General features: G+C 40.1%; 2 protein-coding genes across 4 annotated transcripts in view; both read right to left on the reverse strand.

Annotated features, from left to right (window-relative positions):
* Positions 1–6,675, reverse strand: part of CCDC168 (coiled-coil domain containing 168) — a 28,374-nt gene extending 21,699 nt beyond the window's left edge. Inside the window, exons 1-3 of the mRNA XM_069540015.1 lie at positions 6,197–6,675; positions 6,039–6,072; positions 5,908–5,941 (exon numbers count right to left, since the gene is read on the reverse strand). Coding sequence (XP_069396116.1) covers positions 5,908–5,941; positions 6,039–6,072; positions 6,197–6,424 — 296 coding nt within the window. The 5' untranslated portion in view covers positions 6,425–6,675. The remainder of the gene's footprint in view (positions 1–5,907; positions 5,942–6,038; positions 6,073–6,196) is intronic.
* Positions 6,676–11,088: 4,413 nt separating this feature from the next.
* Positions 11,089–17,677, reverse strand: TEX30 (testis expressed 30). Of its 3 annotated transcripts, XM_059995788.1 has the most exons (7): positions 17,565–17,651; positions 15,219–15,378; positions 14,384–14,457; positions 13,665–13,895; positions 12,843–12,894; positions 12,113–12,318; positions 11,089–11,264 (listed from the first exon to the last, which is right to left on the reverse strand). In XM_059995788.1, the coding sequence occupies exons 3-7, from the start codon at positions 14,396–14,398 to the stop codon at positions 11,091–11,093; spliced, it is 678 nt and encodes a 225-aa protein (XP_059851771.1). In that variant the 5' UTR covers positions 14,399–14,457; positions 15,219–15,378; positions 17,565–17,651; the 3' UTR covers positions 11,089–11,090. The 3 variants fall into 3 exon arrangements, with proteins under 3 accessions (XP_059851771.1, XP_059851770.1, XP_059851772.1); XM_059995787.1 differs by lacking the exon at positions 15,219–15,378 and having other exon boundaries at positions 17,565–17,667; XM_059995789.1 differs by lacking the exons at positions 14,384–14,457; positions 15,219–15,378 and having other exon boundaries at positions 17,565–17,677.
* Positions 17,678–26,770: the final 9,093 nt, after the last annotated feature.

A 26,770-nucleotide genomic window follows, 5' to 3' on the forward strand; every position in this document is an offset into this window, starting at 1 on the left:
GTGTCCCCTGCATCGGCAGGCAGACTCTCAACCACTGTGCCACCAGGGAAGCCCTCTAAATGCTTTTTTATACAGGAAAATCTCATTGATTTGGATTCTGCTAATTAGGATTTGGAGTAGTTTAGGCTAAACTACTGATTGCCTTTTTTCATAGAGAACACAAAATTATTAGGTGAATATTTAAAATATGTTAAATACTTCTTCAACTTCTCTCAACTGTTAAGAGAATTTATTAACATCTAATATACAGGCTGTATACACATCTTTGTTACCAACTGTGATGATTAATTTTATGTGTCAACTTGACTGGGCTGAGGGATGCCCAGAAAGCCAGTAAAACACTCTTTCTGAGTGTCTGTGAGGATGTTTCTGGAGGAGATGAGCATTTGAATCAGTAGACTGAGTAAAGAAGATATGCTCTCACCAACTGGGTGGGCATCATCCAATCCGTTAAGGGCGTGAATAGAACAAAAAGACGGAGGAAGAGCAAACTCTCCCTCTCTCTTCTTGAGACGGGACATCCATCTTCATCCATCCTGCCCTCAGACATCAGAGCCCCTGGTTCTTGGGCCTTTGGACTCTGAGACTTACACCAGTGCTGCACACCCCCTCCCCGCAGGGCTTCTGCCTTGGACTGAATTATATCACTTGCTTTCTTGGTTCTCCAGCTTTCAGAGGGCACATCATGGGACTTCTCAGCCTCCATAACCATGTGACCCGATTCCTATAAATCTCCTTTTATATTTATCTATCTATCTATCTATCTATTAATCTATCTTCCATTGGTTCTATTTCTCTGGAGAACCCTGACTAATACACCTACCCATTATCTTTAGTATCATGTCACCTCTGGTAACACCGTTTGTCCTTACTACTAGAGCCAAATTGGGAGTTGCAGTAATGATCATGGATGTGGACTCTTCAACATTCATTCTACCCCAAATGATTAGGCTAAATCTAACATGGTAATTAGATTAGGAATGGGCATGAACTCATCCCAGCATAAGACAAAGATTTTTAACAACTTCTGGGAAAAGTTGCCTTGTTCCCAGGAAAGACAGAGAAAAAAATGGCCTCTTCCTCTGGACAATGCTGGTCTGATTTTGAAACTCTTGTGGCCATCTTTCTGTTCACCTTAAGGTAAAACCAACATGAGGAAAGGCAGAGGGAGAGTTACAGGACCTTAATGAAGTTGTTGAAGCACTGTATCAACCAATTTTGAAGCAAATCCTACCTCAGGATTTCCTATTATATGATTATTATAAATTCTCTTCTTGGTATGCCAGTTTGAATCATGGTTTTCTGTTACTTGAGAATTAAAATATTCTAACTGATACAGGCAGGATGCATAAGCATTCTAGGGAATCCAGGTGACCCTAACAAGTTATAGCAGTGTCCAGACATAATTAGGATAAAATTTCCTCAGGACAGGTGTATTATTCACTTAGGAAAGTGAACAGTGAAAATATGAGACATATACAGAGTTAGTTTTTTGCACATTTCAGGGAAAATATAGAAAAAAGCTGAAATGCAAGACCAATATTTCAACAATTTAATATTATGATTTTAAACATAATAAAACAATGCTAGATGTATGTTGCACCAACCTTGCATTCTTGAGGATAATCCCACTTGGTCAGAGTATATAATCCTTTTAATATGCTGCTGAACTTGGTTTGCTAGTATTTTGTTGAGGGTTCTACATCTATATTCATAAGGGATATTGGTCTGATACCTAACTTGTATACCTTATATAACTATTTGTCTTTCCTGCTCTGGAGAGCTTCCAGACCACATATTCTCCTGGGTATCCTTCTAACCCACTGGTAGCTCTTTGTCAGTCTTCTTTGCTGGTTCCTCCTCTTCTTCCTGCCCTCTTTGAAGCGCCCCAGGGCTCAGCCCCTGCTCCTCTTATCTTCTCACAGTCCCTTTGTAATCTCACCCTCTCTGTGGCTTTTAATACTGCCTATGTGCCAAGAACCTCCAAACTCACTGTCTCTACCAGACATCTCTCCCAGACTACTTACTATCTCTATTGGATGCCCAATCAATCTAAGACTCAACAGTTGCAAAACAAAATTCCTCATCTCCCCATCAAAACCTGCTCCAGGGCTTCCCTGGTGGCGCAATGGTTGAGAGTCCGCCTGCCGATTCAGGGGACACGGTTTCGTGCCCCAGTCTGGGAAGATCCCATATGCCACAGAGCGGCTAGGCCCGTGAGCCATGGCCGTTGAGCCTGCATGTCTGGAGCCTGTGCTCCGCAACGGGAGAGGCCACAATGGTGAGAGGCCCACATACCACAAAAACAAACAAACAAAAAAAAACCCTGCTCCACCCACAGCTTTCGTCATCTCAGTTGATGACAACTGCACCTTTCCTACTTGCTCAGGTAAAAATCTTGGAGTCATCTTTGACTCCTTTCTCTCACATCCACACACTCCACTGATTCTACTTTTTGAAGTATATCCTAACCACTTCTTACCACCTCCACTGCTACCACCCTGGTTTAAGTTACCTTTATCTCTCACTTGGATTACTTGCAAAAGCCTGCTGTCTGCTTAGACCCTTGACCCAGTATAGTCTACTCTCAACACTGCAGGCAGAATAATCCTTTAAAAATATAAGACAGCACATATAATTCTCCCACATAAAACTCTACAATGATCCTCTGTTGTCACTCAGAGTAAAAGCCACTGTCTTTAAGATGGCCTGCAGGGTCCAACCATGATCTGGTCACCTATTCTCTAACCTCTCTAATACTCTTCTACCATTTCTGTTTGGTTAACTCTCCATCCCTCCAAGGCTTTAGTCAAATCCCACCACATATATTGCACCTACCTCTCTTCTCCTACTTCTGGCACCCTGATTCCTCTTACCCTACACTATCTTTCGTTTTACCATATTACATATAATTATCACTACCTCCCATATAATTTATTTATCATGTTGTCATTTACTATCAGACTCTCCTCTGTCTAAAACATAAGGTGGGAAGCAATGTCTGTTTTGTTCACCGCTGTATCTCAAGGGCCTGCAGCACATTGTAGGCCCTCAGTAATATTTGCTGAGTGGCCATTTTCACCTCTAGCTTTCTGATGGCTAACGCTTGTCCATAGCAAGCTGATCCAGACATACAACCCAACCCGTTCTTCAGGTTCAATGAAGGGGGAAAAATACACATACACAAACCACCCATACATGTGGCTAACTTTAAGGAAAAGCTAGAGGCAGATATAGAAGGGAGTTAACTACAGCAATACAAGCAACTCCCACTTAACCGTTAGGTATGTCTGTGTATTTTTAAAATGTCCTTTGGCCTCTCCCCACCAGGGAATCTCAACTGGCCTTTGAAAATTTAAAAAGAACTCCCCATACTCCTAGGAAAAGACTGACAGCTCTATAGCCATGGCAACAAGTACTAGAAGTGGTTGTAAATCAGTTAAATCAATCAATGGCGTAGAGTCACAGCATAATCCTAGAGTCACAGTAACAAACACCAAACCTGCTTTTAAACAATTTTGTCTATCAATGGTAACTCGCTTCAGGAAATACACTTCTGAAACCAACCAGTGACAGCTTTAATCTTTGAAACTCAGGCAACTGATGGCAGACTTTCCCAGGAACACACATCTAAGGCTGAGGTCAACCCTGAAACAAACCATTTCCCAAAACTCAATGGATATAAGATCAGCAGTTTGCATGGCTCACCGAGACTCTGCCTGGCCAGCACGGCTCTCCCTGACTCCGGATACTGAGTGGTAGGCTCATCCTTTGACGTCCTTTGTGCCATTGGGTCCTGAGCCCCACATGCTTCCCCCGCTCCTCCCTGCTCTCTGCCCACCCCTCCCCTTTCTCTTCTCTCTCATCTCATAAGCAAGACAAAACCCACTCAGTCTCTGATGCAGTGCAACTTTAACCATTTTTATGCTTGAGGTTCTACCAATATTTAAGCCCTTTTACCTCAAAATAATTTAAGAGGATCTCCCAAATATAATTCTACCCCAAAAAGGAATTCTGGTGCCAAGGTAAAATATTTTTGCTTTGTTACACGTATCATTTTAACGAATCTTCATGACATTCCTAAGAGGTAATTCTTCTAACTGCTATTTTGAAAGTAAGGAAAAGGAGTGAGTTTAAGTCATTTGCCCAAGGCCATGCCATCATTTAGAGGCAGAACTATGACATACACCTAGACCTTTGTAATTCAAAATGTGTTTTTTCACTACAATGTAGTACTGCCGCCATGGAAGCCATATCTCTTTCCTAACCCTTTTCCCTCAACACCATCCCCCCCATCTCTTCTTCTCAATTACTTTTCCCTAAAGCCTATTAAAAGTATTTAATTGCGCCTAAGCAGGAATGGAATAATGGCACAGAGGGATGGGGAAACTCTCAGATTATCTTGATCCTGGTGCTAAAAGTCCTTTTCCCCCCACTTCCTCTTGTGGCTTCCTCTCTTGTCTGTCAATCCTCTGGCTTTTAGTTCCATGAGAATCTTCAATCTCAGTGCACACCTAAGCGCTGTACGCCTCAAACACCAACTCCTGGTCTGTCCAGTTGACTTCTGGATGGTCGTTTATGGTGGATGCACTTCTGAGGTGTCCTGGTTTGCTCTGGCATTCCTGTTCCCAGCCAACCCCGACCGGGATTCCAGCTCCCTGTACTTCCAGATACTGTTACTGCTTCTCAGGACACCCACTTTATAACTAGATTTGCTAGTACTCAATATAAAAATAGAGCAACCAGGTTAAATGATAAAGCCCCTATATACCTGACAACTGAAAGAAATTAATTTTCAGATGCATACTCCACACAGCTAGCTACTAGTGATCTAGCTATAACACAAAACTGTGTCACTCCTACGCTTAACCACCTTCAGTGGCTACTCACTATCAGAATAAACTCCAAGCTTCTTAACAGGGTATAGAAACTCCCCCATGATCTGACTCCTGCGTATTTTTTCACCTTCATCTCCCACTACTCCCTGACTCGTCCTTAGCATTCTAGCAACTCTGGTATCATCATAATTTATTGCACATACCCTGTTCCTTATTTCCTTGCCTCTGCTCATGGCTTATAATTGCCTTTCTTATCCTCCTAACCCACTGTCTTTTTCTGACTAATTTTCACTTATCCTTTAAAATTCAGCTCCAGTATAACCTTCTTCATGAAGCCAGCCCAACACCCCTATGCTGGCTTAGGTACCTCCTAGATGTTCTCATAGTACTCCAATCACTGTGTTACTGAACTGCAAGCAATCATCTCTAGATCTATGTCTCCTCCACAAGAGTATAAGCTTCCGGAGAACAGATACCATCTTATTAATTGTATCCCAGTATAAAACCCAATGTCCATTGTATAGTGATACCTAACGATTGCTGAACGGACTTTGATGAAACCAATTAAGATACTGATAGCAACAAGAGTAGTGATGTCTGTATTTAATCTCTAGCACTCAGGCATCCTTAGGATGCTGATGATATAAACTAATTTCATGTCACTCTTGCAGCACTTAGCTCAGGATCTGCTCGGTTCACAGTAGGTGCTAAATGAATATTTTTCAACTGAATTTTCAGAACTGGTGATTATTACTTCTTCATGTGTATTGAAGAGAGAGGATGGGGTAAGGAAGCAAGCCACTTAACCTCTCTAAGCTTTATTTTCCTCATTTGTAAAAACGGTAATGAGTCTACCTACCTAAAAGGATAATTTCAGCAGTACATAAAAAGCCATTTAACACAGCTTGGAACAGAGCAACCATTTAAAAAATCAGAGTTCGACTGAATTATGATGTTGAACAGCTGTCATCCTCTATACAAATGGGAAAACCCTTTTCTGTAATTCAGATGTAATTTTGAGTAGAACAAAACCAACCTGTTTCATCTAATTTCAAAATACATCACTTACCTTTCTTCTGAAGATGAATGAATTGACCAGTTACCTAGAGATAAATGGGAATAAAAAATGTCAGAGCACCAAAAGGAGCAGCTCAGGCTGAACAAGTTTTATATTAAAATATTAAATTGTAGGATACTTACCAAATTTCATGCTTTTAAGGCAACTGTCTTCTTTCTGTTTCAAGGGAGACAATAAAATATTAGAGTAATCCAAATATCAAACTTCCACAATTTTATAAGTTATTCTTATGTGTTACTTTGAAAAAGCAGGGAAAAGGAAATCAAGCATTTGTTCTTACCTTGTGGGCATCTGTATTATTCTTTTCTGAAGGAAGTGCAGGCTTCTTCTGAAAGGCTGTACAAATCTTTATGAGTACGATCTCAAAGATAATTCCCAGAAAAATTATAAATAAGATTGCCATCCAGTTATCTTGAGAAGTCCAGGACTCTAGAAGGTCCCATAATGTCAAAAATGCATTAGTTTCCAATCCACCCACTTTTTTTAAGAAATAAAATTGCTTTGACATTTTTATGTTATGTGAAATAGACTGATGTCTTCATTCCAAAGTCCTCAATTCTGGATGCCCCAAAACACAAAAAGGTGGTATGCCCATCTCATAACCACATGCAATGCTCTGCCAGAAAAAACATGTCCAGTGCCGCCCAGTGCCTTGTCAAGTGCAGCAGTGATTGCTCTGGGTCTAAGAAAAGTGAGGACGTGTCATAGTGGGTATTTAACTGAGCTCACATCAACTTGATTTTTTAGTAAAATACAACACCTCATTTTATATTTCTTTTTGTTAGAGGGGTCTGTCAGCTGTGTTCCTCTTCGACAATCTACTGTGATGCTGAAAACCCAAGTTAGATTTTGGTAGATTTTGGAGTGGTCTCCTGGTGAATTTCCTCTTCACCCTGTTTCTGTTGATTCCAAGGAGCAGCTGCTTGTGACGCTTGCTGATGTCAGAATTAGGGTGGGGCAGAGCCAGATGTAAGCACTGCTCGCCTTCCCTCAAAGTCTAGAGAGTAGTTTAGTCACAAGTATACAAAAAAGTCTGGACTATTAATGAAAATATTAATACTACCTTGGATTTAGAGCACTTTCCCTTTGAAGACGTAATGAATTAATTCTTCCTTTATCTTCACTTATTCAAGGTCAGTTGAGGAAAGAAGTATAATTCTTTACACCAGAGTTAACTGTTCAGGCCTCTTCTGTCACATGACTTTGAGTGCAAGAAAGATTTATTGAGCTCTTACTTCCCTTGAGTATTAGAGATAATGAGATTAATGACGCATCCTAGTTTACACTCTCCCAGTCTACTGGACCATAGCCGACAGGTATTTATGATCTTAATTTAGTTTAACTGTGATCATGGGGTTTGTCTTTGCAAAGTATAGCTCTCCGGAATGCATGGTAGGCATTCCTTAGTTCTAGAAGAAACTTCAACAATTCCTCTGGATTTTTCTAGGGTAAGGTCCACCCTCCTCTCTGACTCCCCATCCATATACACGATCAGGGTGATTTTATTTCTGCTGGGGTTTCCTACAATATTTAATGCAGCTGGCAATATACTCAATTTCTCTTGCCTGATGGCAGACATTCTCTAATTCATTTAATGTTAACTATCTTAAAGGGGGTTGAGTGTTTTAACATTAAGGAACTCTCTAATTCCTTAGATCTTTTAGGGCTTGATGACACTGAATCCCTAATTAGTATACCACGAATAGCTCTTATAAGAACTGAAAAGGAACTTCTGTGTACCACTCCCGCTGATGCTTAAGTCTGCAGAGAGGTAAAGAAGAGTATCCCCATCCCCTCCAGGGCTTTGTCATTTTTGTTATTTAAGTACTTGACTACTAATAAAAGTACAATTACCTATTTTTCAGCATAGACACTTCTGTCCTTTGCACTAGAAACCTCTTCTTATGTCAATCTCAAGTGAGCAGCAAAAAAAAGTAAATGCTATGTTTATTTTTAAAAGTCACGAAGACAATAAAAAAAAAACAGCAGAGAAATCCCATTACTAACAGTAATATAGAAAGAAAACACCCAGAAAAAAATTCTATTTAAAAAAAATATATATCTACCAATGCCACACTCTTTGAACTATTTGGACATTGTGAACTAGGTTTTTGTTCTTTACATGTAAAGAGAAAGTCCCAGTAATAAGTGTATAAAATAGCAATATAAAACCAAGGTTATTAATATCTTAGTTCAATACAAGGATTTATTGAATAATGAATAAGGCACTGAGCAAGTAACACCAAGTGCTTTATGGATACAAAGATGAGTAAAACCATTCCCTGACCCGAAGCAGCATGTAATTAGTTGTATAGAGCAAATATGTCAATAATCTCTGAAAAGGCAGAGTGTGAATAGCAACAGAGAAGATATTATGTGGCTTTGAAGGAGAGATGGCTGGAGTAATTCAAGAAAAGCTGTGAAGTGGGAAAGAGAATTTAAGGGCCTTGAAGGATGAGTATGATTTGGTAACAGACAAAGACTAACAAAGAAAAAAGTTTCAGGAAGAGAAGACAGAAAGACTTGTTCATAAACTTTGTGTATCCAGGTTAGCTGGAGTACTGTGTACAGGTTCAGAGTATGGGGGAGAGAAAATAAGGTTAAAATGTTGATAGGGCCTATTGTGGAGAGCCTTGAACTAAGGTCTTTAATCTTAATAGTCACGCTTGGAGATCCACCAACAGTTTTTGAGTTAGAGGTGTCAAATGGTTTATTGAACCAAGGAGACAATAAAATAGTAAAATGAATTAGGCTACTGTAATTCATTTTACAGTACGGGGATAGAATCAGACTTTGATACTGAAAACACAGGATTTGGCAACTAAAAGGAAGCAAATGGATGCAGAAAAGCTAATGGTGAAGGAGAAAGGATTTAAAGACAATCCCAAAGCTCGTTTGTCAAGGACTAGCTTCCTCAACCTAGGCATTACTGGCATTTTGGACCAGGTGCATCTTCATAATGGCTGGTTGTCCTGTACACTGCAGGATATTAGCATATGCCTTTCTCCTACCTACGAGAGGCGAGTAGCAGCCCCACCTCAGCCGTGACAACCAAAAATGTCTCCAGACCTTGTCAAATGTCCCCTAGAGAACAAAATCACTCCCAGTTGAGAACTACTGATTTAGGTGAATGGTTGTGCCATTAATCAGGGCCTACCAGAGCCGGCGCCAGGATAGTTCTTTGACCATAATCTCAAACTTGAAGGAGCTGCAAGATGTGTCAATTCTGTGCTGCAAGATGTGTCCTGCAAGATGTGTCAATTCTGTGCAGAAGAGCAGATGGGACCTTTTCACAAATGTTTATTTTGGCCTTACACGTATCACTCATATCTTTCTCTAGCAGTTGTATCTTCCCCACCCATGGCTAGGTACACAGTTCTCAAATGACAAGCTACTTCATCAATCAAGAATAGTAGTTTTGGGCTTCCCTGGTGGCGCAGTGGTTGAGAGTCCGCCTGCCGATGCAGGGGACACGGGTTCGTGCCCTGGTCCGGGAAGATCCCACATGCCACAGGGCGGCTGGGCCCGTGAGCCATGGCCGCTGAGCCTGCGCGTCTGGACAACGGGAGAGGCCACAACACTGAGAGGCCCACGAACCGCAAAAAAAAAAAAAAAAAAAAGTAGTTTCTCATAGATAACTTAGGGTAAAATCAACTTTAAATGACCTTCTACGACATCCCTATATTTATAGTAGTATCTTTGGTCATCCATATTATGCCTATAGTTTAATTTGAAAACTTGAATATTATAATTACATAGCTGGTTAGTAACATTTTAAATCTATTTCTTCATTGTACTTTTATATTATAGTCTGCTTTATAGTAAGTTTTCCTTTGTATTTTCCTTTTTAGTTTCACTTCTGGTTTACAGTATTAATATTTTCCAATTGATTTACACTTTAAATAGACATTATATTTGTCAGCTCTGGTTAAATATTTTTTATAATATTTTGATCACTCTTGTTTTAAAAGTTAAGAATTATATACTATTTAAGTTAGGGCCTTGTTCAAGAAATTCAGTCAAAAAGTGAGTAACTATTGAACACTGAGTGACACGGAAATTTCAATTTTGTAGTTGTACGTGATTTCATTCTATAATACACACAATTTAGATACCGTTATCTAGGTTTTCATTCTTTATGCACTATTTAGAAAAATTAACAAGTAATTAAAATCCATTAACTTCACCAGGGCAGGAGGAGTGAGGGACCTCAAAAATCTGCAAGCTTCCCAGGCCACCCTGGCTGTCTGAAGGGCCTAACTTTAGGGCAGTAGAGAAACCAGGGAAGGGAGTTAATTTCCTACTATAGAAAACCACTGCTCACTACAAACTTTATATATATATCATCAGCCTCATCACATTTTCGTGTTCTTTACAGGAAATATAGAACCTATGTTTTTAATATATAACTCAATACCATTCAAGTCTAGTCCAAGTGATACTTGCACTTCTCAAGGCAAAATTAAGTGCCCGAACTCTGCCTAGATACAGCACAGATGTTAGTCCCACTATTTACTCCTTATTTCATTCTTCCCTTAATCAGAGAGCTTTAGACATCAAGTTCCCCCACTATACCAAACTCCAAGTGTTTACTCATCATTGCAAACCTAATGAGGCTTTGCCTATAACAGGCCTTCAGTAAACATTTAATGAATGAAAGTTGTTACTTTATTCTAAAAACAATGTTCAGAGTCCCCATATTTGAAAATGTATCTTCATCCATCCCTTGAAATTTATTAAAAGATTAGGTTAATAGATGTATACATTCTATAAAACTGACTAAATTTACTAAAGTGTTGTTTTCCTTTCATAAAGATGACACTGCTCTGCAAAATTAAGAGTACTTTCTCAGTTGCGCAGCAATAAGACAAAAGTTCTGTTGTAACAAAATTCAATGTTTAATTTTTCAAAACTTAACTATATTAAAGAAAATAAATTATATTTAGACCACCTTCAATATTTGTACATCATCTTTATACAACTATAACAGTGCTTTCAAAAGACACTTTGTAAAGGGCATTAATTTCATAATTAAAATGCGTTTTAAAAATGGGAGAACATTAAAGGACATTAAATTAGTCTGAAATGTATCTCATAATGCCGAGAGGTATGTTGTTCTTTAACAAATTAACTGTATTTGTATTCAAAATAACATAGCTTGTAACTACAGACAATTATTTCTTGTCCATTTCAGTGATTTCCTGGATCCAAAACAAAATCTGTGTATTTATTTCTTTGAAAACATCATTTGTTGACCGTCCTTTCACTGCCATGGAATGACTTGCTTTCTCAATCCAGTGGATTTTATTAGGAGCTTGCATTTTCTGTGCCACTTTCTCCAACAAGTTCTAAAGGGAAAAAAGAAGAGGATACTAGACTAATGTTCTACTGGTGTTCAGTAAAGATTTCCTCTCTCCCACCACACCTATACTGGCATCCATTCACTAAATATTAAAACCTAGTCTACAGCTAACTTTTGAGGCAATGGAACGTGCAAGAAGTGGCAGTCCATGTTTTTCAGATACAGCATACAGCAACACAACAGAACAGATTAGGCATTCATTACTGATGCTAAAAAGTCATTAAGTAAACTAGAGCCAAAAAAATTCTCTTAAAAAATGTTTTCCCCAAGGAAATTATTTATATGCTCTGGGAAATACACTAAAATTTTGTAATATGTACAAGTTACTTTTTTTTCAAGAGTCAACTTTATAACAAATTGAAAAGATCTGCTTAAATGTTGAAATGATAAACCAAACGTACAGTCTAGTAATCCGAAATTCACAAGATTCAGATATTAATCCTTCATTTTCTACGTGAGAGTTAATCCATTTACCAACACTCTTTACAGGGGGATGAATATTGTCAGTATGCTTATATTTTTAGGTTCTCCAAAGCAACAGGGTTAACTAAGGAAAAAAACTAGCATTAGTAAAATCAGCATCTTTTTAAAAATTATTTATTTATTTATTTATTTACTTTTGGCCACAGCATGTGGGACCTTAGTTCCCCAACCAGGGATCAAACCTGCACCCCCGGCATTGGAAGCGCAGAGTCTTAACCACTGGACCACCGGGGAAGTCCCTAAAATCAGCATCTTTTTAAAGAGACTGAATGTTGCAGGTAATATCTTGTTCCCAAGATGTTTCTTTCATTCTTTCTCTCTCATTCACACAAATATCAAGTTATAATTCACCTTTTCACACATTTCATCTGCTGAGCCTGACACAAACAGTACAGGATCTTTTATACGAAAGAGATCTTCATCTCTAAGTTTATGCTGCTGCTTTGGATGGTGCAGTGGATAGGAAATACAAATGAGACCTCGAACAAAATCATCAGCATCATCTGGCTCAGTATGACACATTACAGAAGCAGCTGCTCTTGAGCCCATTGAACGACCTAAAACCAATTAAAATTAAGTTCAGTTTGAAATATAAACATTCACATAAAGTAGTGGTGATGATAATGTGGCAAGTCAGATTTCATTCACTGTTCATCCATCATATTGCTTATCAATAAATATTAACTACAACAGGTGCCAATTAAAAAGCTGCAATACCCAGAGACTTGTGAATAGCTAAAAACTGATCCTAAGTCAAATCTTAAAAAAAAAAAAAAAGGAATTATTTTCCAAAAGAATACTTGAAGTGGTGAAGACAGTCCTTGTGAAGGAATCATTTGAGAGGGGGTGATTCAGGGATATAAATAAAAGGAGACCTCTTCAGGTTATAACACATATATATGAGGTTTAAATTAGATTTAAATATTAAAGTATCTTGGTGTTACACAAGGAAGTGACTTACCGAAACAAAACAAAAAATCCTTAAGTCTCTTCCTGTCATTAATTTTAATTCTCGATTACCTATTCCTATATTAATATGAGTAGACTTTAGAACAAGTATTCACAAGTATTGAAAACTTACCTCCAAGGAAAACACCTGCAAGTTTGTATTCTCCTGAGGTCTTTAGGTAATTCTAGAAAAATCGACCAAAAAATTATCAATTCTTCTCCCATGAAATATTCCACTGGAAAACCAACATATATTTTCTCATCATTACGAAATGTATGAAAATTTTTGCAAAAACAAGAAATTTCAAGGGATTCTTCTTGGAAGAGGTAATCAGTTCTTTGCTCTCTGGTCATGCCTTCACTGTCAAATCATAAACTGGGTAATACAGGCAAATAAGTGGGAAAAAAACACTGTCTAAAACAAATTCAAGTACTAAAATATTTTTAAAGAACAAATCGTGGAGGGAAGAAAAGCCAGTAAAAGCTTCCAACTAATACAAAATGTGATAATACTAACATCTAATTTAAAGCTCTGAAAAACTCAGTAAGCTTGAAGTAATCTGGATTAAAAGAAATTTCAGATTTGTTTTATCCAGGGATTTTATAGTTTCTAATAGAGAAATCACGTATTATTTGTACATTCATAGTATACAAGGCAAAATACCTAGAACTATATATCCTAAATTTCAATATGTAAATTACATCATAAGTAGATTCTTTGGCAGTATCACAGAGAAACATTTATGATGTAAGCACTCATCCCCATGGAAACTAACTGATGGCAAAAAAGAGAAATCTGACCATTACACAGCCTTCATACACTGCTGAGTTTCTAAGAATACTCATTAAAGGATTTTTAAATTAAATCAAACGACTGCTAATAAAATGTCTTAAATTTATTATGAATTTTAAAAACAGAATTCTGTCATAAGTAAATATAAAGAAATTTTCTTACCAAAACTGATTTATATGCCTTAATTCTATGTACAATATTAAGGCCTTTACAGGTAAATCTCAGGCTAAAAAAACCATGAGATGCAAGATGGGATGCCAGTGACATCAAATGAGGAAGATTCATATCTCCTGATGCTCCATGTGTAAGAATTATTCCATATGTTAAGCTCTTGTTAGGTACCAAACAAACAGCATCTAGTAATTTATTTCCAAAAGGTATTTTTAATTTAACCTGGAATTCAAGAGAATAAATGGATCAAAAATTACTTCCTTGCCTATTCAGACAAATGAATAACTATATATGCTTGTTCTGCAAGACCCATGATTCAAGTCACAGCCTCCAAATAAAAAGCAATGATATTAATAATAACTAATACTTAAGAAATACTTATTGTGTCAGGTACTATTATAACTGCTTTATATGTATTAAATCATTTAACATTCCTAAGAATTCTAAGAGGCAAGTACTGTTACTATCTCCATTTTATAGCTGAGAAAACTGAGGCACAGTAGCTTACATAATGTGCCCAAGGTTATATATCCAATTAGCTAGGATCCAAACTCAGGCAGTCTGCTCCAAAGTCCTCACTCTTAACCACTAATGCTATGCTGTCTCTCACAGTACAAGATGAAAATAAGAAAATTACTCTGGAGCCATATGACTACAAAAAAAAAAAAAAGGAACCTTGAAGATGCAGAATGTATGAAAATATGTATTACCTCTGTATGACTCATTTTCACTGTTGAATAACAAACTTAAAGTGCATTACATCTGAGAAGCAAAGGACATCTCCCTGAAAAGAAGATTCTGTTGTGAAAGGTGGGTTGGCAGACACAAGAACTATGAATGAACACACTCAGTAGCTAAAGTAAACATTTAGAACTACTTCTCTAAGAACTGATGTCTTTACAAGCACATTATTTATTTTCATTCCTACGGTCACTCAAAGTTTGTTATAGGACCAGGTGTGGGGCTGGCAGATGTTATTTAAGATAAAGCCAGTGTGATATCTTCACATGGATGCCTTAAGAAAATTCATATCAAAGTAGGATGCTGTATCTTGGTAATGCTGTAAAAAATATATATATATGTATTTTTTTCCCTAAGCATCTTTATTCTCAACCATCTTCAACTTAATTTCACAGCATCTTTCTATTAACCCATTTTCTTCGTCTTTATCATTCCCAGCTCTTCCTCCGACCCTGCAATGGAAGTACACATACACACCCTTTGTCCTGAGACTCTGCAGAGCCTCCCAGTAGGCAGAGTGTAAATCTCCACCCTATTGCCTTTGGGCTTGGCTATGTGACTTGCTTTAATCAACACAATATGTCTCAATGTGCCACTTCTGAGCTGAGGCATGGCAAATTTCCAGAAGTGCTCTTGAACTCTTGCCTTCAGCCCTGAGAAAAACATGCTTCATGTATTTTTGCTTTTTTTAGCCTGGGTTCCAGAATGAAGACACATGGAGCAGACCAGAACCCAAAACTAAAGTCTGGAGTCCAGCCTAGTCCAACCAACATCTAAACCACTGAAGAACCATGAAGTGTCTACCTGAAGAACCAATAGCATGAAATGCCGGGAGCCAGAGATTTCAGGGTTGTTATGCAGCATTCCTTCCTATAGTATGAGATCTTTTATTGTTCAGGATATCATCAACGTCAGGATCTCCATTGTTCATCTTTTTTCCCATTAACATTTACTAATTCATTCACTGAATAGATAATAACATGGTCCAAAGTTAAAAAGGTACAAAAATATACAGTGGAAACTCTTCCTCATTCCACTTTTGCCTTACCATCCAGATCCTCTCTTCAAAGGCAACCAATATTCTGCTATCTTTCAGATATTTTATATATATACCTACAGACACACACATCTCCTTTTTCTTTTTATAAACTGGTGACCTACTTTTCTGAACCCCCCCCCCATATGTATCTTGGTGATTACTCATTTCCTTATACAACAAGCTTCTTGTTTTTTTTATGGCTATAGAATATTCCAAGGAAGGGTTGTACATTATTTTACCATCTATCAATTAAAATGAGATTGTTTCCAATCTTTTGCTAAAACCATATTGCAATGAGTGGCACTGTACTTAACATTATTTTCACATGTGTGTAGACATATCTGTAAGAGAAATTCCTGTGTCAAAGGGTGTATTCACTTACAATTATTTTTTAAGAAATACATTTCATTTTTGAATAGGTAATATACGCACATGGTACACAATTTTAAAACAGTTAACAGTAGTTAAGTCTCCTCCCATTTTTCCCCCAGCCACAATGTTCCTTTCCCTTCCCAGAAGCAACCACTGTGACTAACTTACTGTGTATATCTTTCCCTTTATGTGTGTGTGTGTGTGTGTGTGTGTGTGTGTGTGTGCGTGCAGAATTCTCATATTTGAGCCTGAAGGGTATCAGACTGGCTGCAGAAAGTTCTGGGGTTTAAACTGGGGGATGATGGACTTCAATCTTCATTGTCCCTGTTTTCATAAAGGGAGCCTAGTAACTGTGCCCGGGGTCCCCTGGTTCAAAGATCCTGCTTTACGTTCTCAAGAGACCAGCCTCCAGTCTTCTAATGGGAGAGAAGCAGAATCCAACGATGTGACACGGGGAGAGAGCGCCGGCGGTCTACCTACTTCTCCGGCGCGTTTCATCGAGGTACAGCCCTCCACATCCATCCCCAGCGCCATTCCTTTCGCTGCCACCTTCTGCACATTTCGGAGACTCTGTTTCTGACGTAGAACTGTTCCCCCAGCACTCCCTGCTGCTGGTTTAGAATTAAGCTGATCTGCTAAGGCTTGGGCTTTCTGGAGCCCAGTATCTTATTGCTGTTGTTTCCTGTCGCATTTTCTTCATCCTTGTGGGTGTGCGCCTTTTTGAAAATCCCTTTGCTGTACTTTTAGTGAGATTTCAGGAGGGGGGAAAATTAGGTACACACGTATTCAACCCACCCTCTTAACCTAGAGTGCTCTGCTATCCGTCTGCCGGCCGTGGGCGTTTGGCTTTTTGCGCTGCCGCTGCCCTTTTTCTGGAAAACGCCCCTCCCTTCCAGACTTCACGGTGCACGCACAGTCTGTCCTCCCGCAACGGTGCGCGCAAGCTGGGCTACTCGGGAAACAGCGAAACAGCTGCAGGATGTAACGCCAACCTGGCCTAGACCGTCCAGGCTGCAGCATGCCGGGCTCTGGGGGTCAGACGGGGCAGCGTCTCAGCTGCAAAGGCGGCCGACGCCACCAACCAACCTCGGGGAGGCTGCGAAGGTTCATCGCATGGAGTCGCGTGCCCACGTCGCGAGCGTTTTCACGCCCACGAGGCGACGGCGATCACATCTGATGCCGGGGGTCAGATGCCACCCCTCCCGTAGCCGTCCACGGGCAAAACGCCCGCGCCTCATCCACCGCGTCGAAGCGGGACGCTGGAAATCGCGAGGCTAGACGCCAGCCTTGCGAGTTCAAGTCCTCGGGGGGGCGGGGGTGAGGTCGATAACCTGGCCGCGTCAACAACGAGCGATCAGAGAGCCGGCACTCCCGGAGCTCGGGACGCAAAGACGCCAGACGACCGTCCGATTCCGCCCGCCGGCGCCGGGGCCCCGGCGACCCTCCCCGCTCGGAGACCGCCGATGCCCGGCTCGCGGGACCCAGGCCGGAGCCGCTCGGCTCTCCCCGCCCGCACCGTGCCCTCACGCCGCCTCCTGACCGGCCGGCCGGAGCCCCAGCGGCCGCGGCCCGCGGGACTGAACCGACGCCTCACGCCTCACGGAGCCTCCCAACAGCCCCTGAGGGGCTACGGCCATGAGCCCGAGACGCCTCACGCGGGGCCGCAGGAAGCCCCCGGGCCCCTCGGAAGCCGTCCCCTATCTGGCGGCCCGAACCGCCACCGCCGCCGCCGCACTTACCAGGGACGGGAAAGTGACCGGGAGCACCTAACCTCCCTCACTCTCTTCAGGGAGCGAACTTCCACACTCGAACTCGAAGGGACCGCCTCGCCGCACCCGCCAGTGCGTCCCGCTACGGCGCATGCGCACGCAGACCCCGCCCCCACACGGGCGCGCGAGCCGGCGCGCGGGGCACGCCGGGAGCGGGAGTTTTCCCGCCGCTGTCGGCGGGGCGCGGCGGCGGTGGCGTCCGCTCTCCGACGCGGGGGACGCTGACGTGCCGCCACCTGTCGCTGCCTCAGTCCCGACTGCGTCCACTCAGGACCCTTCCCCGTCCCAGCCACTCCATTCCAGCAGTTGCACGGGCCAAAAAACTCGGGGTCAGCTCTGATTGTTCTCTTTTTCACACACCCCGCAGTCAATCCAGCGACCCCGCTTGTTCGACTGGCAAATATGTACAGAGCCCAACCACTTCTCACGCTAACACCAGACCCGCCGGAGCCCCACCACCGTCTTTGCCCGGATTATTGAAAGAGTCGGCCAAAGGGCCTCTCGTTCCCACGCCCGCCCGCCACCTTTCCGCTACTTATCGACGCAGTGGCCAGCTGGACCCCATTGAAAGGTGAGCCTTCATCTCAACGCTTTTTGCAAAGGCTTCCCGTCTCGCCCGTAATCAGAAGGTTTCATACGATCGGTCGCTTCCTCTCTTACCCGTTTCCTACTCATCTCGTTTCCCCGGCTCCTTCAGCTCTAGACGCCCGGGCCTCTTCACTCCCCTCACACCCAAACCCACCAGGCGAGGCCTCACGACAGGGCTTCTGTCCTGGTCTTCCCTCCTCTCGGAGAGATCTAGTGGCTACCGGTGCAACTCCTTGGGGTCTTCGCTCAACTTGTCATTTTCTCAGTGAGGCCTTTTCTAAGCGCCTCACGCGCACCTTGGTCCTCCCACCAAAGACCTTCCACATATCATCCTTCCACCCCGGTCACCGAACGGACTGTGAATTTGTCTCCTTCCCGGACCGAAGGCAGGGGTCTTTATTGTCGTTGTTATTTCGTCTTGAATCTCCCGCTTATGGAAGAATTCCTGGCAAATCAATACGTCTCGGATGAATGAATCTTCCCCAAGCCCAGGGCAGTTAGGAACCACCCTCTTTTCTGTCGCAGCACAAGTAAGGAGACACAATGCAGAAAACCACTGATGGTCATTTATCTCAAGAGTTTTCGCGCATTACAGAGGCTTAATGAACGTTTCTCTACATGTCTCCTAATTTTCTAGCTCAGATTTTAAAAAACGGCTTTATCTGCGTGCCATAAAAGCCACTCACTTTAAGAGTACCTTTCAGTGGTTTTCGGTAAATTTATAACCATTGGCAGCTATCAGCATAATCTAAGAACATTTACATCACCCCCAAAAGAACACTGTGCTCATTGCCTTCTACCCTTAAACCCAGACTACCACTAACCTACTTTCTGTCTGTAGATTTTCCTTTTCTGGGCATTTCCTACAATATGTGGTCTTTTTATGGCTAGCTTCTTTCACTCAGAATCATGTTTTCAAGATTCATCCATACTGTAGCATGTAATAGTACTTTATTCCCTCTTATAACTCATTTCTTTTTATTGCTGAATAGTATTCAGTTTTATGGGTAAACCACATTTTGTTTATCCATTTGCCAGTAGATGGGTATTTGGATTCTTTCCACTATTTGACTATTATGAATAACACTGTTATAACACTCAGGGAGAGAGAAAGCAGTGTGAGGACAGAAGCGGTGAGAGATTTGAAGACACTAAGCTGCTGGCTGGGAAGATGCAGGAAGGGGCCACAAGACAAGAAATGTAAGAAATGCGGCCCTAGAAGCCAGAAAAGGCATCCTGCCCTCTGCCTCAGGAGGGACCCAGCCCCATGAACACCTTGACATTATCCCAGAAACACTGATTTCAAACTCTAAAATCCAGAACTATAAGAGAATAAATTTGTGTTGTTTTAAACCACTAAATTTGTGGTATTTTGTCACAGCAGCAATAGGAGAGTAATACAAAACATTATTTGCGGACACCAAAACTTCAATTTCAGATGAGTTTCACATATCATCATCATCATTATTATTCTTTTGATTTTTTTCAACCATTTAAAAATGTTAAAATCATTCTTAGCTTGCAGGCTGTACAAAAACAAGTGGTGGGCCAGATTTAGCCAAATATTAGCACAATTAATCCATCCATGGATTAAAAGAATAATACATAATTAGATGTTTGGAGTTTTTATAATGGAGTTTTTACAATGTTTCAAAATTAGAGCACTATTAATGTAATTCATTATGAATTTAACAAAAACAAATCAAAATAAAACTCAAACATTTAAATAGATGCCTAAAAAGCATTTAATAAGATTTTAATGCTCTTCCTTTTTAATAAGTTAGTAATTGGAAATTTCGTATTTTAATAGCGGTTGTTTATGATAAATCATAACAAACATTTTGCTTAACAATGAAAAATCAGTAGCATCTTTGGTCACCCAGTCTAAAGTAGTCACCACCACCCAGCCCACTTTCTCTCTGTAATAACTGGTTTTATTTATCAGTCCTTAATTGTCCTGCTTATTTATTTATTTTTACAGGTTTATTTCATTCTTCTTTCAGAAGAGATAGTGACTGTTCCCTGTTGTATGCCCAGAACCTAATACAATGTCTGGCACATATTAGGTGCTTAATAAATACTTGTTGAATAAAATCCATTTGTGATGGTTAGTTTTATGTGTGAACTTGTTTGGGCCAAGAGGCCCAGATATGTGGCCAGATATTACTCTGGATTTTCTGTGTGCTGTGGGATGAGATTAACACTGAAATCAGTGGACTCTGAGTCAAGCAGGTTGCCCTCCACAATGTGTTGAATGACTGAAGAGAACAAAAGACTGACGTCCCCAGTGTGAGAGGGAATTCTGCCAGCAGACAGCCTTTCGCTTCGAACTGCAACATAGGTCTTTCCTAGGATTCCAGTGTGACGGCCTTCAGACTTGAACTGCAGGTTGTGGACTTGCCAGCCTTCATAATCAGGCGTGAGCCAGTCCTTAAATCTCTCTGTATACACACAACCTAATGGCTGTTTCTCTGGAGGACCCTGACGAATGCACCACTGATGTCTGAAACAAGGTAAGAATGTTTGTTATCACCACAATTATTCAACATTGTGCTAGAAGTCCCACTCAATGTGATAAGGCTGGAAAATAAGTAAAATTATAAATATGGTAAAGAAGATACACTGTCATTATTTTCAGATATGATTCTTTGAGAAAATCAAGTGAAGTTTATTAGATCTGATAAAATAGTGCAGTATGTAGTTGGGTACAGGACAGAAAAATCTACAGTTTTCTTAAACACATTAAATAACTAGCTAGAAAAATATAATTTTTTTAAAAAGCCTAAGCAAAATAGAAACAATTGTAGAAACTACCCAAGAAAAAACATAATGTAAAACATTCAAGATCTTATATGAAAAAACATAAAATTTTACTTAAGAGCCACCCCCCTCTCCAAAAAAGACCTGAATAAATAGAAATATGCACCACTTTCCTGATAGGAAAACACAATAGACATTTTAGTTTCATCAACCATTCAAATTAATGAAATTTCACTTGGAATTTTTACGGTGATTTTAAAGTTCAACTGGAAGAATAGACAAAAAAATTTGAAAACAATCTTAAGAAGAGCAGTAAGAAGGGATCTTTACTGCTATCAAAAGATCCTAAAAATTTACAGGATCATATTTTAAAATAATTTGGAAAATGTTTTTTATGTTTCAAGGTGAGAAGGTCTTTCTATGTCAGATGCAAAGCCAAGAAATTATAAAGTAACAATGGACAGATCTGACCACATAAAAATTAAGAACATCTATATTTATATAGGCATTGTGAGCAAAGTTAAAGGACAAAAAAGACTGGGAGACATTTGCAGCAAACATAATAGAAAGCGTTGATGTCCACAATATATAAAGAGTTGAAAAAAGTCAGTAAGAAAAAATTTTAAAAATTGAAAATTTGACAAGGCCGAAAAGTCAAAGACAAGGAAAAAAAAGATAGTCAATTTCATAAATAATCAGGGAAATATTTTAAAAAACAATTTTTGTATTCAAATTGACAAAAATGAAAAAGATGAATAATACCTAGTGTTTCTGACTATATAGAAAAATGGGATTTTAAAACCCTAGTAATGGGAGAATAGTTTGTATAGTCCCTCTCTGTTTTGCTTTATCTATAAACATTTAAGTTACCCATTGTTTCAGTAATTCACTTTGAGAAATTTATCCTATCGTACTACCAGCAGGCAGCCTTCTTTTTAGGAGAGCTGAAAATTAGAAACAATCCTTCCTACCTAGTAGAAAGGATGGAGAAGATAAATTATTGTGATCTGGGTCCTTGATGGACCTAACCTCCAAGTTTATGGATCCAAAAAATGTCTGAAAATCTACTTTTTAACAGGTGTTCTACTGAGAAGAAAGTAGGGATTGGAAGAAGTTGATTTTTTGTTATTATGAGCATGTATTACTTTTGAAATTTTATTAAAAATAAAATTTCATTTTGAAATAATTACATATTCATGGGAAGTTAAAAAAGTATCAAAACCAGGAGCTTGCTTGACATTATACAATTCACAGAGCTTATTCAGATTTCAACAACTATATATGCATTCAGGTGCACATATGTGTGTGTGTGTAGCTCTATGTAGCTTTATCATATGTGTATATTTATGTAACCAACTCTCTAATGAAGATATAGGACTGATCTATAATCACAAGCAACCCTTACACCATACCTTTACAGCCACGTCCTCTCTTCATATCCAAAATATTCTTCTTAAGAAAAATGTAAGATTATGGAAAGAGAGCCATGATTTATTGCTGAGTGGAAAATTGTTACAGAAAAATGTTTTTGGGGAGGGAAAAATTTATGTACGTTTATATGAGCATATGAAGCTTTCAATTCAATTTCTTATACCCTAATTCAAATGTTCAAACTGAAAATCTGGTTCTCTAAACCAAACTTTGAAACACACTGACAGAGGAGACTTGTCAAGTTAATCATCCATCAATAGGTCACAGACTCCAAGTTCAACAACCAAAGTCAGTCCTCCTGAGTTCCTTATTGGAATCTCAACTCTGTTCATTTAAACAAAAGATTTATAAGACAAGCAGAGATATAGTATGAACACCATCCTGTCAGAACCTACTTTTCACTTATTTTTACAAGAGGCAGTGTTGACAGAGGAATTCCTGCTATGCTAATGTGTCATCTGAGGTCCAATGAACATACGGGCCATTTATGGAAGTGCCACTGTGACGGATTAAAATGGCAACCTTCTCAGGGTGAAGAAAAACAGTTTTGTACAATGAGAAACACATGTTCCAGAAACTTCTGGAGTTGGCATTTTTTGATAATGTTATAAGGCTTAATTTATCAGAGCCACAAAGTGAAGGAATTAATAATTCTTCAGCCACTGCAGCTGCCAGCATACTACTATTATACTATAATTCAGAGACAGCCTCTTTGCTAATTACAAATATATATATTTTAAATTAATTAATTTATTAATTTTTGGCTGCGTTGGGTCTTTGTTGCTGCACGCGGGCTTTCTGTAGTTGCGGCGAGCAGGGGCCACTCCTTGCGGTGCGTGGGCTTCTCATTGCGGTGGCTTCTCGTTGCGGAGCACGGGCTCTAGACGCGCAGGCTTCAGTAGTTGCGGCACGCAGGCTTCAGTAGTTTTGGCACATAGGCTTTAGGCGTGCAGGCTTCAGTAGTTGTGGCACGCAGGCTTCAGTAGTTGTAGCTCGTGGGCTCTAGAGCACAGGCTCAGCAGTTGTGGCTCACAGGCTTAGCTGCCCCAAGGCATGTGGGATCTTCCCAGACCAGGGCTTGAACCCGTGTCTCCTGCGTTGGCAGGCGGATTCTTAACCACTGCGCCACCAGGGAAGCCCACCTATATTATGTTTTGCCTTTTGTCACTAACCCTCCTGGAATTATCTTTGGATAGAGTGTATGCTGGGTATCCAGTTGTTTTTCTTCCATATATGGATATCTGTGACATTATGATTTATAATAAGAAATATGTATTTTGTCTTCCTTTGTCCTATTTCTGGCACAGAGCTCCTAAAACCTTTGGAATTTCTGAAGTAACAGAGCAATGAAGAGGTCTTTTGTTATGTTAATGAGTTGACTTTTGGAAAGTACCAAAAGATGGGAGCTGGTTGCCAAGAGAAACAACCATGTGATTAGAGCGTTGGAACTTTTAGCATCCTCCTATCCTGCTCTGGGGAAGGGAGGGGGCTGGCCAATGATTTCATCAATCATGCCTATGTAATGAAGGCTCCATAAAAACCCAAAAGGGTGGAGTTTGAAGAATTTTCAGGTTGGTGACCTAGATGCTTCCACAAGTCATTAAGCCTGGCCCCAAACTCCATGAGGACAGAAGCTCCTTTGCTTTGGCCCTTGCTCTATGTATCTCTTCATCTGGATGTTGATTTTTATATTTCTAATAACCTTTGTAATAAACTGGTAGTCTAGTGACTAACCTGGTTTCCTTAGTCCTGTGAGCTGCTCTAGCAAATTAACTGAACCCATGTTGTGAGCACCTCTGATTTATAGCCAGTTGGCTGGAAGCACAGGTGGCAGCCTGGACTTGTGATTGGCATCTGAAGTGAAGGACTGAGCCATTAACCTGAGGAATCTGATGCTATCTCTGGGTAGAGAGTGTCAGAATTGAGTTGAATTGTTGGACACCCAACTGGTGTTGGAAAGTAGCCTGGTGGTGTGGGGAGAACCACCACACATTGAAATTGGAATCAGAAACATTAATATACTACACAGTCCCAGCTCCATTCACTGAAATGTGCAACCTTTTTCCAACTCTCTGTAGTTCTGGATCACAGATCAAGTTTCCAGTCTGTTCATGCATCGCTCTCAGGTATTGCTCTATTTTTTTCTATTCCTGCAGCAGTATCACATTGTCTCAAATTCTATAGCTTTATAAAGTGTCTTACTATACGGTGGGAAAGTTCTTGCAAGTCATACTTCCTCAAAAGTGTTTAATTTTTCTTGGATTTGCAGGTCCATACATTTTTTAGGAAATTTTATAAAGTTCCACGGAAAAAGGGGCAGAGTACATTTAGATTGGGAATACATTGACTCTATATTATGTTGGGGAAAGTTGACATCTTTAATATTGAGTCTGCCAATCCATGGACATGTAACATCTTTCGATTTAACTACTTTTTAAAGAGATTTCATAATTTCCTCTATAAAGATCTTGGGCATTTTTGCTAGATTTAATTCCTCAAATAATTACGTCATAGTTTTCAGAGCTACTGTAAATTTTACCTTAAACATTTTTATTTCTGTTACTAGCTGGTATATTAAAATACAAGTGAATTTTATATACTAGTTTTGTATTTAGCAAATGCCAAGTTTAAAAAAAATAAATTTATTTATTTTAGGCTGCGTTGGGTCTTTGTTGCGGTGAATGGGCTTCTCATTGTTGTGGCTTCTCTTGTTGCAGAGCACGGGCTCTAGGCATGTGGACTTCAGTAGTTGTGTAATGCGGGCTCAGTAGTTGTGGCTCGCTGACTCAGTAGTTGTGGCTCGCTGGCTCTAGAGCACAGGCTCAGTAATTGTGGCGCACAGGCTTAGTTGCTCCATGGCATGTGGGATCTTCCCAGACCAGGGATCGAACCTGTGTCCCCTGCATTGGCAGGCGGATTCTCAACCACTGCACCACCAGGGAAGCCCAACAAATGCCAACTTTTCTTGTTAATTCCAACAACTTATCTGTAGATTCATTTGGATTTTCTGTGTACCATAGCCTATCACCTGTTTTTCTTCTTTTTAATATTTATTTATTTATTTGTTTGTGCCGGGTCTTAGTTGTGGCAGGCGGGCTCCTTAGTTGCGGCATGCATGTGGAATCTAGTTCCCTGACCAGGGATTGAACCCAAACCCAGGCCCCCTGCATTGGGAGCATAGCGTCTTAACCACTGCACCACCAGGGAAGTCCCCTATCATCTGCTTTTAATGATAATTTTATTGTTTTTCAATCCTCAACTTTCTACTTCTTTTCTAGATTTACTGTGCTAGCTCAGACTTCCAGCATTAGGTGGAATGGAGTGTGTGATGATGGGAATCCTTGTTGTTCTTAGTTTCAAAAGGAATGTTTTTAGAAGATGTAGTGGGTAAATAGTGGCTCCCCCAAAGATTTGTCCAAGTCCTAACCTGACTACTTTGAAATGTGACCTTACTTAGAAACAGGGTCTTTGCATATGTCATTGAAACTCCCAAACTGAAATCATCTTGGACTTAAGAGTGGGCCCTAAATCCAATGACGAGTGTCTTTATAAGAGACAGAAAAGGAGAAGATATGGAGACAGAGGGAAAGACCATGTGATGACAGAGGCAAAGATTGGAGGGATGTGTCCATAAGCCAGGGAACACCAAGAATCGCCAGCAGACTAGACTTTACAAGGAAATGCACAGATGGGCCAAGAAGGTTCAGGATTCTTTTTCAGTAGTTACATGAGTGTGTTCTTATAATTATTTTTAAGCTGGAGGTTTATGTTTTATATACTTTTGTATATGTGAAACATTCCACGATTTAAAAAATTTATAACACATTATTTAACTGGATGATGGGTAGAAGGGAAACAATTAGGAAAGGAATTTGTGGGCCATATGCTACTGTTCAGTGTTAGGATTTCAAGTTCCTTTTTAATTCTCTTAATCACATTTCAGGGTAATTTTCGTTCAGTCATTCATTTCGTTTCATTCATCCATTCAATACTTATTGCATCTTTCTAGTTTCAGGCACACTATGAGATAGAAGAAGAGCACGGTTTCTGTTATCCAGTTGCTTAACATCTGGTCAGGGAGAGAGACTACAATTTAGATCATGACCCCATAGCAGGGAAGAGATAACAATACAAGTACACAGATGGGGAGATTCAGGGGAGTGATTCCTGCAATAAGCATTGAAGGATATCTAAGCCAGAGGAAGAAGAGGGTCATGGCATTCCAGACCAAGGGGAAGCACGTACAAGGAAGGTAAGGAACAAGGCACAGAAGGAACAGGGATTGATTTTGCTGGACTACAGGGTACATATTAGGAAGCTGTGAGAAATTTGATTAAAGATACAGGCAGAGGCCAGATTAAGAAAAGCCTTGGAAGATGTATTAGTTAGAATTAGGT

The sequence above is a fragment of the Delphinus delphis genome, chromosome 18 (assembly GCF_949987515.2).
Source record: "Delphinus delphis chromosome 18, mDelDel1.2, whole genome shotgun sequence".
In the NCBI taxonomy this organism is placed as follows: domain Eukaryota; kingdom Metazoa; phylum Chordata; class Mammalia; order Artiodactyla; family Delphinidae; genus Delphinus; species Delphinus delphis.